Raw genomic sequence first — 13,764 nt, 5'->3', positions numbered from 1 at the left:
CACCTACCCCTACCTGAAAAAGTAACTTATAACTAGGACACACTCAGATTGATGAAGAAAAATGGTTAGGAATGATTTTTCTTTTAAAATTTCCACATCATGTTCTGGGTCAAGATTTGTATATGATAACCCCTTGAAAGAAAAGAGCAATCTTGCTCTCACTGGTTATGTTCTTTGCACTTTTTGCCCTAATAAATTCATTATACTACTTTCCCTGCAAAGATTGAAAACTTGAATACTAATTTTCCTTTATATCATTTTGTAGGCTAGGAATATGATTTCCCAAATGTTTGTTACCAAATCCCATTACAGAAACAGTTTGGGTCCCTCCAGCAAAAAAATGAAAATGTGCTTTTTACCTGTATTTCTTTACAGCAGAATACTACTCTTGTTTCTCTTGTCTTATCCCTTAGTAGCTACGGTACATTGCCTACACCTATCATCGTTAAAGCTTTCCACTATTAAAAAATATTTTGAAGATACTTTTGTGGCAGCCTGGGCAAATAATTCAATCTTATCAAACAAAATTGTTTTCTTCAGTTATGATTTAGTTGTTGTGGTATCAATTATATATAGTCAATTATTAATGACAATTTTTTGTGTAAATTTTCATGTAAACTTTTTGTGGCTTCGTTTTTAAATCTATAACTCCTCTAAGGGATAGAATCTGTAACATCACAGCAACTTTATTATAAAACTAATAAGATCTAGACCTCACATAAATAATTTTCATTATATCAAATTGAAATTAAAATGGAAACAGAATATTTTAAATTGTAATATTTTGCTTAGAAATTAGAAACCAAACATTTGACTTACTTGTGAAGTACATTTTGATTCTCTCAATTGTTTTACTGTCCCTTTATCTCCACACTCAGCATCTGTTTGTTATATGAGAACAAAATATTTTTTCTGTTTGTAATTTAATTGTAAATAAAACATATTAGCCAAACCATATGAAATTGCCAATATTTAACTATTCTGGGTCTATAAAAATGGAAATTTTAGATAGTTCAACCCAATACATAAAGAAAAGACAATAAAACCTATAGGAACAGTTTAACGAACAAAATTATAAAGAGAACACCCCATGTAACCACCACCTAGGTAAAGAAATAGAACATTATGAGTTCTCCATAAGGCCCCATATTCCACTTATCTTCCTTCTCATCGGTAAACACTATCCTGACTTCTGTAATAATCAATACCCTGATTTGCTTTATACAGTTTTATCACCTAAGCAATATAGTTTTTTTTCCTGTTTTAAAATATGATGAAATAATAATACATTTGTCATGCTTTTTTTTTGTTTAGTATACACTTATGAGATTCGTATGTATTGTTGTATATAGACATAGTTTGCTTCCTTTTAACGGATGTAAAGTATTCCATTGTACAAACACAACACAATATATCTATCTATCCATTCTACTGCAAATGGACATTTGGGGTGTTTCTGCTTTGAGGCCATTACAAACAATGTTGTTAACATTCTTCTACATATATACTTGTATATATGTACTTGTATTTCTCTAGGTATATACCTAGGTGTGGAATTACAAAATATAGGGTAGTGTATCTTTCATTTTACCAGATGTTAAACTATTTTCCAAACTTTAGTTTTGAAACTATTCAACAATTTTTGTTGTGGCAGCTAGCCATCCTGAGCTACCCTAGGAAATCATTAGATTTCACCAGACAAAATTACTAGTTCCAAGTATAATTTAGTTATATGACAATATATTTCATTTATAAATGACAGTCCCTACCAATAGTTATGAGAGTTCTAACTGTCCTACATTCTCATCAACATCTAGTATTGTCAGACTTTCTGCATTTTGCTCATCTGATGGGTGTATAATATCTCATTGTGGGTTTATTTTTCAGTTTCCTGATTTGTTGAACATCTTTTCATATATTTATCGGCCACAAAAGTTTCTCTATTTGAAGTGCCTATTCATTTATTTTGCACATATTTCTAATTGGGTTGTCCGTATTTTTATTCTTGGTTTGTAGAAGTTTTTTATACATTTTTGGAAACTAGTCCTTTGACAGTTTTATGTATTGGAAATATATTCTCTTGCCTCCCGTTCTTTTCATAGTGTCTTTTGATGAATAGAAATTCTTAATTTTAATATAGCCAAATTTATCAATTTTTCTTTTACGATTGGGCTTTTTAATTCTTTTTTTTTTTTTTTAAAGATTGATTGATTGATTGATTGATTGATTGCTATGTTGGGTCTTCGTTTCTGTGCGAGGGCTTTCTCTAGTTGCGGCGAGCGGGGGCCACTCTTCATCGCGGTGCGCGGGCCTCTCACTATCGCGGCCTCTCTTGTTGCGGAGCACAGGCTCCAGACGCGCAGGCTCAGCAGTTGTGGTTCACGGGCCCAGTTGCTCCGCGGCATGTGGGATCTTCCCAGACCAGGGCTCGAACCCGTGTCCCCTGCGTTAGCAGGCAGATTCTCAACCACTGCGCCACCAGGGAAGCCCTTTAATTCTTTTTAAGAAATTCTTTCCTATCTTGAATAAATGTTTCCCTATTTGGTCATCTGAATGCTTTATAGTTTTGTCTCTTGAGTTCAGTCACACTACTATTTTCACCACATATTAACTTCTTCAAAAGATAGGGTTGGAGACTGTGGAAGAGAGTCTTTTCTTCTTCCAAGATAATTATATGCCTTCTTGGGTGTTAAGCCTCACCATACATGCTCAATGGCAGCTAGGACTATGCCAGATACATGCATTTCCCCATATATCTGTATTAGGGGGTATATTGCTCCTAGAGATTATCTGTTCCTCCCTTGTCTAACACTCTGTCAGCTTAGCATATATAGAGGATTATAAACAGGTGAAATATATCACCTGGGCAGATAAGATATAATTCTTTTTTCCAGAAGAAAGCAGGAAAAATATCCATCTACATTAAATAAGCATATTGTCTTGGTTGAATCCTATATTGAGAGTGAGAGGAATAGACTCATAGTATGTTATATGACCATTCTGAATGTGCATATATTTGCAGAATTTTATACTGCCAGAATGAGCCATTTTTTTAATTTCAAAATAAGTCAGTAATCCACATGCTATAGACAAGAAGAGGTAAAGACTTTTATATAGCCTAATGAATGGAATAATTACTATTCGTTATTGGGCTACCAAAAATATATATATATATATATATATATATATATATATATATATACACATATATATCTATGTGTCTCTATGATATATATTTTATATATACATATACATACATGTATACATATACATACACATATATACATAGAGAGAGAATGAATCTCTGTCTCTCAAGGGTGCATCAAAGTTCCAACAGCTAGTTGATTCTAGGATAATAAACACATACATATATATTCTGTGACCTTTCTATGATTTTATTCAAAGAAAATAATCCAAGATAATAAAATATTTATATAAAAGAATATAGTAGCATTATTTATAACAGCAAAAAACCTGGAAATAACAAAATATTCACTGTGAAAGAATGGCTAAATAAATTACAGCATACTGATGCAAAGACCTATTATAAGTCATCACAAATAAAATCTATTTAATGGCATGGAAAAATATCCTCAACAGTACATCAAGTGGAAAGAAAAGGATACAAAATAATATACATAGTATGCTTCAAATTTGGAGGAATAAACTAAAAGAACAAAACACAGATATGCATAGAAAAAATATAAGAATATACAACAGTATTATGTAGTGTCAGTTTTATCTGGGTGGTCGTATTTTTGTTTCTTTTATATTTTTCTCCATTTTCCAAATTTTCTACAATAAAATGTATTTGTTTTATATTTAAGAAAAATGTATTTAAAAACTAGGCATGCATGGTCAGTTAACCAGAGATGCAACCAATACAAATAATTTATTTGACTAGTATAAAAACCTGATATAACTTGTTACTCCCATTTCTTAGGAAAAATATAAACAGCAAATACCTGTATCTCCCTTTTCCAGCCATTGATTGCAACTTGATTGTTTCTGTGGAGTTAACAATCTAAAATACAATAAACAAAATTTTTATATTATTTACTGAGCTGATAAATTATTTCAGAAATTAAAGCATTTTCTTATTTTTAAAGGTTACCTGAACTGCATAAAATTTTGTGAACTTTTAAAAGCCGTAACATGTGAACACTTTGAACGGTTATTCACAGCAGAGTCATTCAATACCTGAACAAAAGAAATTAAGCATTAGAATTGACTACACAAAACAATAAAATGTTTTGCTTGCCATGGATAATCAGGGCTCTCCAAGAACACTGTCACCTTCCTCATCCTCACTGTTATCAACATCAACAACAACTACAAACAAAACATTAAATTAAATGAAACAACTACATACAAAACATTAAGTCAAACACTGGGAAACAAAATGGTTTAACTCTCAAGGAATTTGATGTTTTTGACAAGTATAATAACTATGCCTGAGAGTATTTCTTCATTTAAGGTAAACTTTAAAATTTTTCTTCCTTATTCATGATCAAGTGAATCTTACCATTTTCTCAACTAATAACCTGATGTCTGTGTCTCTCCATCCCCTATAATCTCACAAATTGACTATAGGAAAGGAAAACAGTAGGTTAAAAGATTAAAGCCTGAAACTTTCTTTTTAAAATATGTATGATATGTATGACAAAGCTAATATTTCATTTTTAACTTTAATTAAATTTAATACTAATATTTAAATCACTACTTTACTAATGTTTGTATTGTCTGTTTCAAGTCTTTCATTCTCCCTGAGTCACTCATTTTGAAGAGTCACTGATTTTTCTTATTTGACCTGAAATTAAAATACCTTTAATAGGAAAGTTTATCCATTTATATTTGTTATAACAGCCACTGGTCTTAATTCTGTCATCTTATGTGCCTTTAGATCGTAAGAAAAAGACCTTGTCCCTCAAAGAACACTTGGCCCTTAAAGAACAAGTGTTGTTACAGTTTTGATGTATGTTTTAAAAAATATACATGCTTGTATATTCCTCCTGGTACAAGTATTTCAAGTAATTGTTTAGAGTAGGTGCCAAGAAGTGAAATTGCTGAGTATGTGCGTTTTTATTTTTAATGAGTACTGTGAACCAGTCCCCTAAAGCAGTTGTCCCAAATTATACTCCCACTATTGTTGACTTCACTAGACATTATCAAATGTTTTAATGTCTGCAAATCTGACAGGTGAAACCAGGTATCTCATTGGTTTAATTTGCATTTCCCTGTTCTCCTGAGGTCAGGCATCTTGTTATGTTTAGTGACCCTTAGTCTTTCCTTTTATGTAAGCTGACTTATCTTTTGACCATTTTTATAGTTTTTTAAATTAATTTTTAAGAATTATTATGTATTTCTTTGTATATTATACATTCCAGATACCAATCCCCTAAGTGACAATTCTGTCACTCTTTTAACTCTGTTAGTGTCTTTCACCATACAAAAGCTTTTTTATTTTGATATACTCCATTGATCAATTTGTCTTTTATTGTACCACACTGTTATAATAACTGCACTTTGATAATGTTTAAAAATGTTTGGGGATGATGAAAATGTTCTGAAATTAGACAGTGATGATGGTTACACTATCTTGTGAACATACTAAAAACCACTAAATTGTACACTTTAAAACAATCAATTTTATATGTGAATTATATCTCAGTAACGAAAGTTTAAAAATAAACATTTTAATATCTGGTAGTAAGAGTCTCCCTAACATCCTTTTAAAAATCTTTATTTAAAATCATTTATTAATCTATTAATGTAGGAAATCATATTGTTAGATTTTTCTTAATGCTAAACAATCATTGTATTCTTTGGGAAAACCAAGGTTAGTCATAATATATTACTCTTTCAATGTTACATTGCAAAATTTGGTTTGCTAATAACTTATTTAGGATTTTTACATCTATGTTCATTCTTGAGACTACGTACCATAATTTTTCTTTTCTTTCACTATCCTTGTCCTTGCTATCTAATGGATTATTCATTTATAATTTGTTGGATAGTTTCCAACTCTTTTTATACTCTGGAATTGTTTGTATAAAAAGATTATTTAATCCAATGGTTCTCAACTGGGGGCAATTTTGCCTCTTAGGAGACATTTGACAGTGGAGATATTTTTGATTGTCATAATTTGGGGATGAGGTGCTATTGGACTCTAGTGGGTCACAAGATGACCCCACAACAAAGAATTATCTGACCCAAGATGTCAAAGTGCCACTATTGAGAAACTCTGATCTAATCCTTAAAGGTTTGGTAGAATTCACCTGAAAAATTGAGTCTGGCGTGTTCTGAAGGGCATGTGTGGTAGAGGGAAAAGGGAGGGAAATAAGGGAGAAAAGAGGGAAATAGGTATTTATATACATTTCAGTTTCACTTACATCTGTTTCTTCTAGGTTATTGATCTATTCATGTTTCTCTTTTTCAGTCTATTTAGCAATTTATATTGTGCTAAAAAAACTGTCCATCTTACCTAAATTTTCAAATTTATGGGTATATAGTTTTATAGTATCCTTTTAGGACTTAGAAAAGATTTCTTACATAAGTGTAGAGATATGCACTTTTCCCCCCTTTTATTCTTTTCTTTTGTTCGGGGGGTATTCTCTTTTTTCTCTACACTTGCTTAAACTTATTAGCTTTGGCTATATTAATTAACCCAACTTTTAAATTTCATTAATTTCTACTTTCTTTGCATTTATTATTTTATTTCTGTATTTTGAGTTAAGCTTTTCATACTTTGAGTGCAACTTTTTATACTTAAAGTTCAGCTAATTTTAATCTTTCTTATTTTCTAGTATGTTTGTTTTCAAATATAAATGTCTCTCTGAGGACCAATTTGGCTACATTTCACAGGTTTGGGTTTATAGTATTCTTTTGAATAGTTTTTAAATTCTATTTTGATTTCTTCTATAACCCAAAAGTAATTTCAAAGTATGTGAATTTCTTTTTTCTCAGCCAAATAGTTTTTTGAGGAGAGGGCTATCTTTTTGTTTAACTTGTATTTTTGTATGCTGTGGTTAATGAAGATAGCAGCTTTTTAGAATTGGTTGAGATATCCTTTTTGTTCTAGTAAATAGTCAATTTTGGTGAATACTGCAAACAAAATTTAACTGAATTCTGTGTATGTTGGGTACAAAGTTTGCTAATTGTGCTACTCAGGTCCTCTACATCCTTACTTATTTTTCATCTATTTGATTCGTTCTTATGACAGAAACTGCCAGTTTTCTATCCTATCCAAAATCTACATTTCCTTTGTGTTCTGATTTAAAAAGCAAACAAACAAAAAAGCCCATCATATTTCTCAACCTTTCTGCAGATGGAGGTAGCCATGTTACAAACTTCTGGCCAATGAAACATTAACATAAATTGTTTAAGGAGCTTCCATAAAAGATCCCTAAAATGAGGCTGACTCAACTAGCCTTTCTCCCCTTCTTCTTTCCTGCCTAGAAGGAAGATATGATGGCAAGTTGTAATGGTTAGCTTCTGACCATGAAATAACCTTGAGGTGAAAGCCTAGCATTAAGGATAACAGGGAAAGAAAACACCAATGGAGCTTGAGAAATGATGACATTGTGGAGATGGTGCCACAATTTCCCTCTTCAATACAATTCCTTTAGAAATGTCTTACCGTTTTTGGTCTACTGGGTATAGAGATTGGTATTTTCAAATATCTTTTATTTTTAGAAGTAAGGGAGAAGGCTACAGTATATGCTCAGGCTGCCATATTGAAACTCTTTTAAGTCTTTTAGATCCTGAGCTTGTACTAATGGCTACTTTAATATATTTATAACACACACATGTCCTAAATGCAATACATTCACTATCTCATTTAATGCAAGCATTTAATTTGTACTATTAAAAAAGAAATACCTACCTGAATATCACTTGCTTTTTGTCTGAAGTCAATATTGGCAAGTTTTGACTGCTTCACAGAACTTTCTTCTTTTTTATCTAGGTTATTAAATGGTACAACTTCAAATCAATTCCAGAAATAGAATCAAATGGCATGCCCAATATTTAACCTAACCTTGTAATTTTAAAAAAATCAAGTTACATTAATATTTAATTTAAATTAAAATAAAGAATTATGAATCACTACATATTCTTAATTCCTCTATAATAGCTATTACAATAACCATGAATGTAAAATGAAAAACAGCTGACAAAAATAAATTAATTAAATTAAATTTAAAAAAACAGCTGACAAAACTACATCTTTATAATGGGACTACATCTTTATAATGGGGAACCAAAGAACAAAGAGTGGTGATATTAATGATTGGGGGACTAAAACAGCCAATGCAGTTAACCTAATACATTGTAGTTAATCTATCCATTGAATGAAACATTCAAATATCTCAGTGACTAAGTCATAAATATCATTATCACAAGTCTGCCACCCACTTTAATCATACATACTGATAATACAACCTCTCAAATGAAAAATATATAATTATTCATCCTCCCCTGACAGCTGGAAACCAGACTGAAACACTTTTTAAAAAAATATCGTATGAGTGATTTCTTTCTCAAAGAGAAAAATGTTGTGTATAGAAGGCACATCTTGTTTGCTCTCAGAAAAAATCAAAGTGGCACTTTACTGAGTCTATAGGTATCCAGTATTGTTTGCTCTTGCTTACACCAAATGATAACTAAAGTTGCTCCTTTCTATTTCTTCTTTTATGTGTTTTCAAAGAAAACTAAGTTTTTGAATAATAAGCAGATACTGTACCTTTAACTCTTGGTTCTGAAGGATGCATCTTTATTGGTTTGATTAATTTCTGAGATTCATATGGAAGAAATAATTGACTGTTTTGAGGGGTCTTATTCAACGTAAGTACATGCTGTTCATCTTTTTCAAAAATTCTAAAGAGTGAATTATAAATATTAGCTAAGTAAAAAATTAATATATTTTAAAGCTAGAAGAGATATTTAGATATTATATAGTTAAAACTCCTCAATTTGCAGATAATGAAAAGAAGTTCCAGAGAATTTAACAAATCCGCCCAATATTATTAAATTACTTACTAGTGTCACAACTAAAACACACTTTTCCTGATTAAGTCCAGGGCTCTTCTCAATGTACCACACTCTCATTTTTAAAACATAATCATTTTAACAGACTTTCTAAACCTGTGAAAAACATTTTAAACCAAAACTGTATTTGCAAATAGCATGCTTTAGATTTTGAAGTACTACTTCAAACTTTAAAAAGATTTATTCCGAAAAAAATCAACTAGCATGAACACAGACATCATTAAAGCAATATTACAATCATAAATGGATCTTTTCAGTATTTTACTGGAAGAATAATTTCATTGAATTTTTCCTAAATTAGAGAAATAATTTATATTATTGATAGCTAAATAATAATTTAAATACTGGTATTATTTGATAATAACTATCAAAATATAAGTAAAAATAACTAAATAGTTATATAAGTTTCTCTCAACAGAGAATTTTTATATTAAAAAGTTATCGGAGGTAGGGGCAAGATGGCGGAAGACTAAGACGCGGAGATCACCTTCCTTCCCACAGATACAGTAGAAATACATCTACACGTGGAACTGCTCCTACAGAACACCCACTGAACGCTGGCAGAAGACGTCAGACCTCCCAAAAGGCAAGAAAATCCCCACGTACTTGGGTAGGGTAAAAGAAAAAAGAAATAACAGAGACAAAAGAATAGGGACGGGACCTGCGCCAGTGGGAGGGAGCCGTGAAGGAGGAAAGGTTTCTAGGCACTAGGAAGCCCCTTTGTGGGCAAAGACTGCGGGTGGCAGAGGGGGGAAGCTTCGGAGCCACGGAGGAGAGCGCAGCCACAGGGGTGCGGAGGGCAAAGCGGAGAGACTCCCGCACAGAGGCTCGGCGCCAACCAGCACTCACCAGCCCGAGAGGCTTGTCTGCTCACCCACCGGGGCGGGCGGGGGCTGGGAGCTGAGGCTCGGGCTTTGGTGCTAGCCGGGAGGGAGTCCGGGAAAAAGTCTGCAGCTGCCGAAGAGGCAAGAGACTTTTTCTTGCCTCTTTGTTTCGCGGCGCGCAAGGAGAGGGGATTCAGAGCACTGCCTAAACGAAATTCAGAGACGGGTGCGAGCCGCGGCTATCAGTGCGGATCCCACAGCAACAGGGGCGCAGAGGGAAAAACGGAGAGATTCCCGCACAGAGGCTCAGCGCCGAGCAGCGCTCACCAGCCCGAGAGGCTTGTCTGCTCACCCACCGGGGCGGGCGGGGCTGGGAGCTGAGGCGCGGGCTTCGGTTGGATCGCAGGGAGAGGACTGGGGTTGGCGGCGTGAACACAGCCTGAAGGGGTTGGCGTGCCGCGGCGAGCCGGGAGGGAGCCGAAGAAGAGGTCTGCAGCCGCCGAAGAGGCAAGAGACTTTTTCTTGCCTCTTTGTTTCGTGGCGCGCAAGGAGAGGGGATTCAGAGCGCCGCCTAGAGGAACTCCAGAGACGGGCGCGAGCCGCGGCCATCAGCGTGGACCCCAGAGACTGGTAGGAGACGCTAAGGCTGCTGCTGCCGCCACCAAGAAGCCTGTGTGCGAGCACAGGTCACTCTCCACACCACCCCTCCCGGGAGCCGGTGCAGCTCGCCACTGCCAGGCTCCCGTGATCCGGGGACAACTTCCCCGGGAGAACACACGGCGCGCCTCAGGCTGCTGCAACGTCACGACGCCTCTGACGCTGCAGGCTCGCCCCGCCTCCTCCGTACCGCTCCCTCCCCCAGCCTGAGTGAGCCAGAGCCCCTGAAGCAGCTGCTCCTTTAACCCTGTTCTGTCTGGGCAGGGAACGGACGCCCTCAGGCGACGTACATGCAGAGGCGGGTCCAAATCCAAAGCTGAACGCTGGGAGCTCTACGAACAAAGAAGAGAAAGGGAAATCTCTCCCAGCAGCCTCAGAAGCAGCGGATTAAAGCTCCACAAACAACTTGATGTGCCTGCATCTGTTGAATACCTGAATAGACAACGAATCATCCCAAATTCAAAAGGTGGACTTTAGGAGCAGGATATATTAATTTCCCCTTTTCCTTTTTTTTTGTGAGTGTATATGTGTATGCTTCTGGGTGAGATTTTGTCTGTATAGCTTTGCTTTCACCATTAGACCTAGGGTTAGGTCCGTCCATTTTTTTTTTTTTTTTTTTTTTACTTAAAAAAATTTTTTTTTCCCAATATATGTTTTCTTAATAATTTTTTCCATATTTTCTATTTTTAGAAATTAAAAAATTTTTTAATAAGTTTTTTCATATTTTTTATTTTAAAAAATTAAAATTTTTTTTCTTAATAAAATTTTTTTTCTTATTTTTTACTATAAAAAATTAATAAATCTATTTTTAAAAATTAAAAAAAATTTTTTTCTGAATACATTTACTCTTAATAATTTTTTTTCTTATTTTTTATTATAATAGCTTTATTTTATTTTATTTTATCCTCTTTCTTTCTTTCTATTTTTTTCTCCCTTATATTCTGAGCTGTGTGGATGAAAGGCTCTTGGTGCTCCAGCCAGGCATCAGGGCTGTGCCTCTGAGGTGGGAGAGCCAACTTCAGGACACTGGTCCACAAGAGACCTACCAGCTCCACGTAATACCAAACGGCAAAAATCTCTCAGAGATCTCCATCTCAACATCAAGACCCAGCTTCACTCAACGACCAGCAAGCTACAGGGCTGGACACCCTATGCCAAACAACTAGCAAGACAGGAACACAGCCCCATCCATTAGCAGGGAGACTGCCTAAAATCATAAGGCCACAGACACCCCAAAACACACCACCAGACGTGGACGTGCCCACCAGAAAGACAAGATTCAACCTCATCCACCAGAACACAGGCAATAGTCCCCTCCACCAGGAAGCCTACACAACCCACTGAACCAACCTTACCCACTGGGGACAGATACCAAAAACAACGGGAACTACGAACCTGCAGCCTGTGAAAAGGAGACCCCAAACACAGTAAGATAAGCAAAATAAGACGACAGAAAAACACACAGCAGATGAAGGAGCAGGGTCAAAACACACCAGACCTAACAAATGAAGAGGAAATAGGTAGTCTACCTGAAAAAGAATTCAGAATAATGATAGTAAGGATGATCCAAAATCTTGGAAATAGAATAGACAAAATGCAAGAAATATTTAACAAGGACGTAGAAGAACTAAAGAGGAACCAAGCAACGATGAAAAACACAATAAATGAAATTAAAAATACTCTAGATGGGATCAATAGCAGAATAACTGAGGCAGGAGAAAGGATAAGTGACCTGGAAGATAAAATGGTGGAAATAACTACTGCAGAGCAGGATAAAGAAAAAAGAATGAAAAGAACTGAGGACAGTCTCAGAGACCTCTGGGACAACATTAAACGCACCAACATTCGAATTATAGGGGTCCCAGAAGAAGAAGAGAAAAAGAAAGGGACTGAGAAAATATTTGAAGAGATTATAGTTGAAAACTTCCCTAATATGGGAAAGGAAATAGTTAATCAAGTCCAGGAAGCACAGAGAGTCCCATACAGGATAAACCCAAGGAGAAACACCCCAAGACACATATTAATCAAACTGTCAAAAATTAAATATAAAGAAAACATATTAAAAGCAGCAAGGGAAAAACAACAAATAACACACAAGGGAATCCCCATAAGGTTAACATCTGATCTTTCAGCAGAAACTCTGCAAGCCAGAAGGGAGTGGCAGGATATACTTAAAGTCATGAAGGAGAAAAACCTACAACCAAGATTACTCTACCCAGCAAGGATCTCATTCAGATGTAATGGAGAAATTAAAACCTTTACAGACAAGCAAAAGCTGAGAGAGTTCAGCACCACCAAACCAGCTTTACAACAAATGCTAAAGGAACTTCTCTAGGCAAGAAACACAAGAGAAGGAAAACACCTACAATAATAAACCCAAAACATTTAAGAAAATGGGAATAGGAACATACATATCTATAATTACCTTGAATGTAAATGGATTAAATGCTCCCACCAAAAGACACAGACTGGCTGAATGGATACAAAAACAAGACCCATATATATGCTGTCTACAAGAGACCCACTTCAGACCTAGAGACACATACAGACTGAAAGTGAGGGGATGGAAAAAGATATTCCATGCAAATGGAAATCAAAAGAAAGAAGGAGTAGCAATTCTCATATCAGACAAAATAGACTTTAAAATAAAGAATATTATAAGAGACAAAGAAGGACACTATATAATGATCAAGGGATCGATCCAAGAGGAAGGTATAACAATTGTAAATATTTATGCACCCAACATAGGAGCACCTCAATACATAAGGCAAATACTAACAGCCATAAAAGGGGAAATCGACAGCAACACAATCATAGTAGGGGACTTTAACACCCCACTTTCACCAATGGACAGATCATCCAAAATGAAAATAAATAAGGAAACACAAGCTTTAAATGATACATTAAACAAGATGGACTTAATTGATATTTATAGGACATTCCACCCAAAAACAACAGAATACACATTTTTCTCAAGTGCTCATGGAACATTCTCCAGGATAGATCATATCTTGGGTCACAAATCAAGCCTTGGTAAATTTACGAAAATTGAAATCGTATCAAGTATCTTTTCCGACCACAACGCTATGAGACTAGATATCAATTACAGGAAAAGATCTGTAAAAAATACAAACACATGGAGGCTACACAATACACTACTTCATAACAAAGTGATCACTGAAGAAATCAAAGGGGAAATCAAAAAATACCTAGAAACAAATGACAATGGAGATAC

At 35.0% G+C, this 13,764-nt stretch overlaps 1 protein-coding gene across 10 annotated transcripts in view; it reads right to left on the bottom strand.

Moving 5' to 3' along the window:
• Positions 1-13,764, bottom strand: part of LOC309626115 (protein SIX6OS1) — a 233,849-nt gene that overhangs the window by 40,575 nt on the left and 179,510 nt on the right. For 9 of the 10 annotated variants that reach the window (XM_082386564.1, XM_082386556.1, XM_082386561.1 and 6 more), the window contains 6 exons: positions 8,744-8,877; positions 7,886-7,962; positions 4,115-4,200; positions 3,966-4,024; positions 3,276-3,347; positions 820-881 (listed from right to left, as the gene is read on the bottom strand). In XM_082386564.1, the coding sequence (XP_082242690.1) occupies positions 820-881; positions 3,276-3,347; positions 3,966-4,024; positions 4,115-4,200; positions 7,886-7,962; positions 8,744-8,877 (490 nt within the window). The remainder of the gene's footprint in view (positions 1-819; positions 882-3,275; positions 3,348-3,965; positions 4,025-4,114; positions 4,201-7,885; positions 7,963-8,743; positions 8,878-13,764) is intronic. The other variant, XM_082386558.1, reaches the window with a different exon arrangement.

This window comes from Balaenoptera borealis (genome assembly GCF_965194805.1).
Source record: "Balaenoptera borealis genome assembly, chromosome: 3".
Classification (NCBI taxonomy): Eukaryota; Metazoa; Chordata; class Mammalia; order Artiodactyla; family Balaenopteridae; genus Balaenoptera; species Balaenoptera borealis.
The sequence above is the reverse complement of the archived record's forward strand: the minus strand, read 5'-3'. Positions and strand labels throughout refer to the sequence as shown.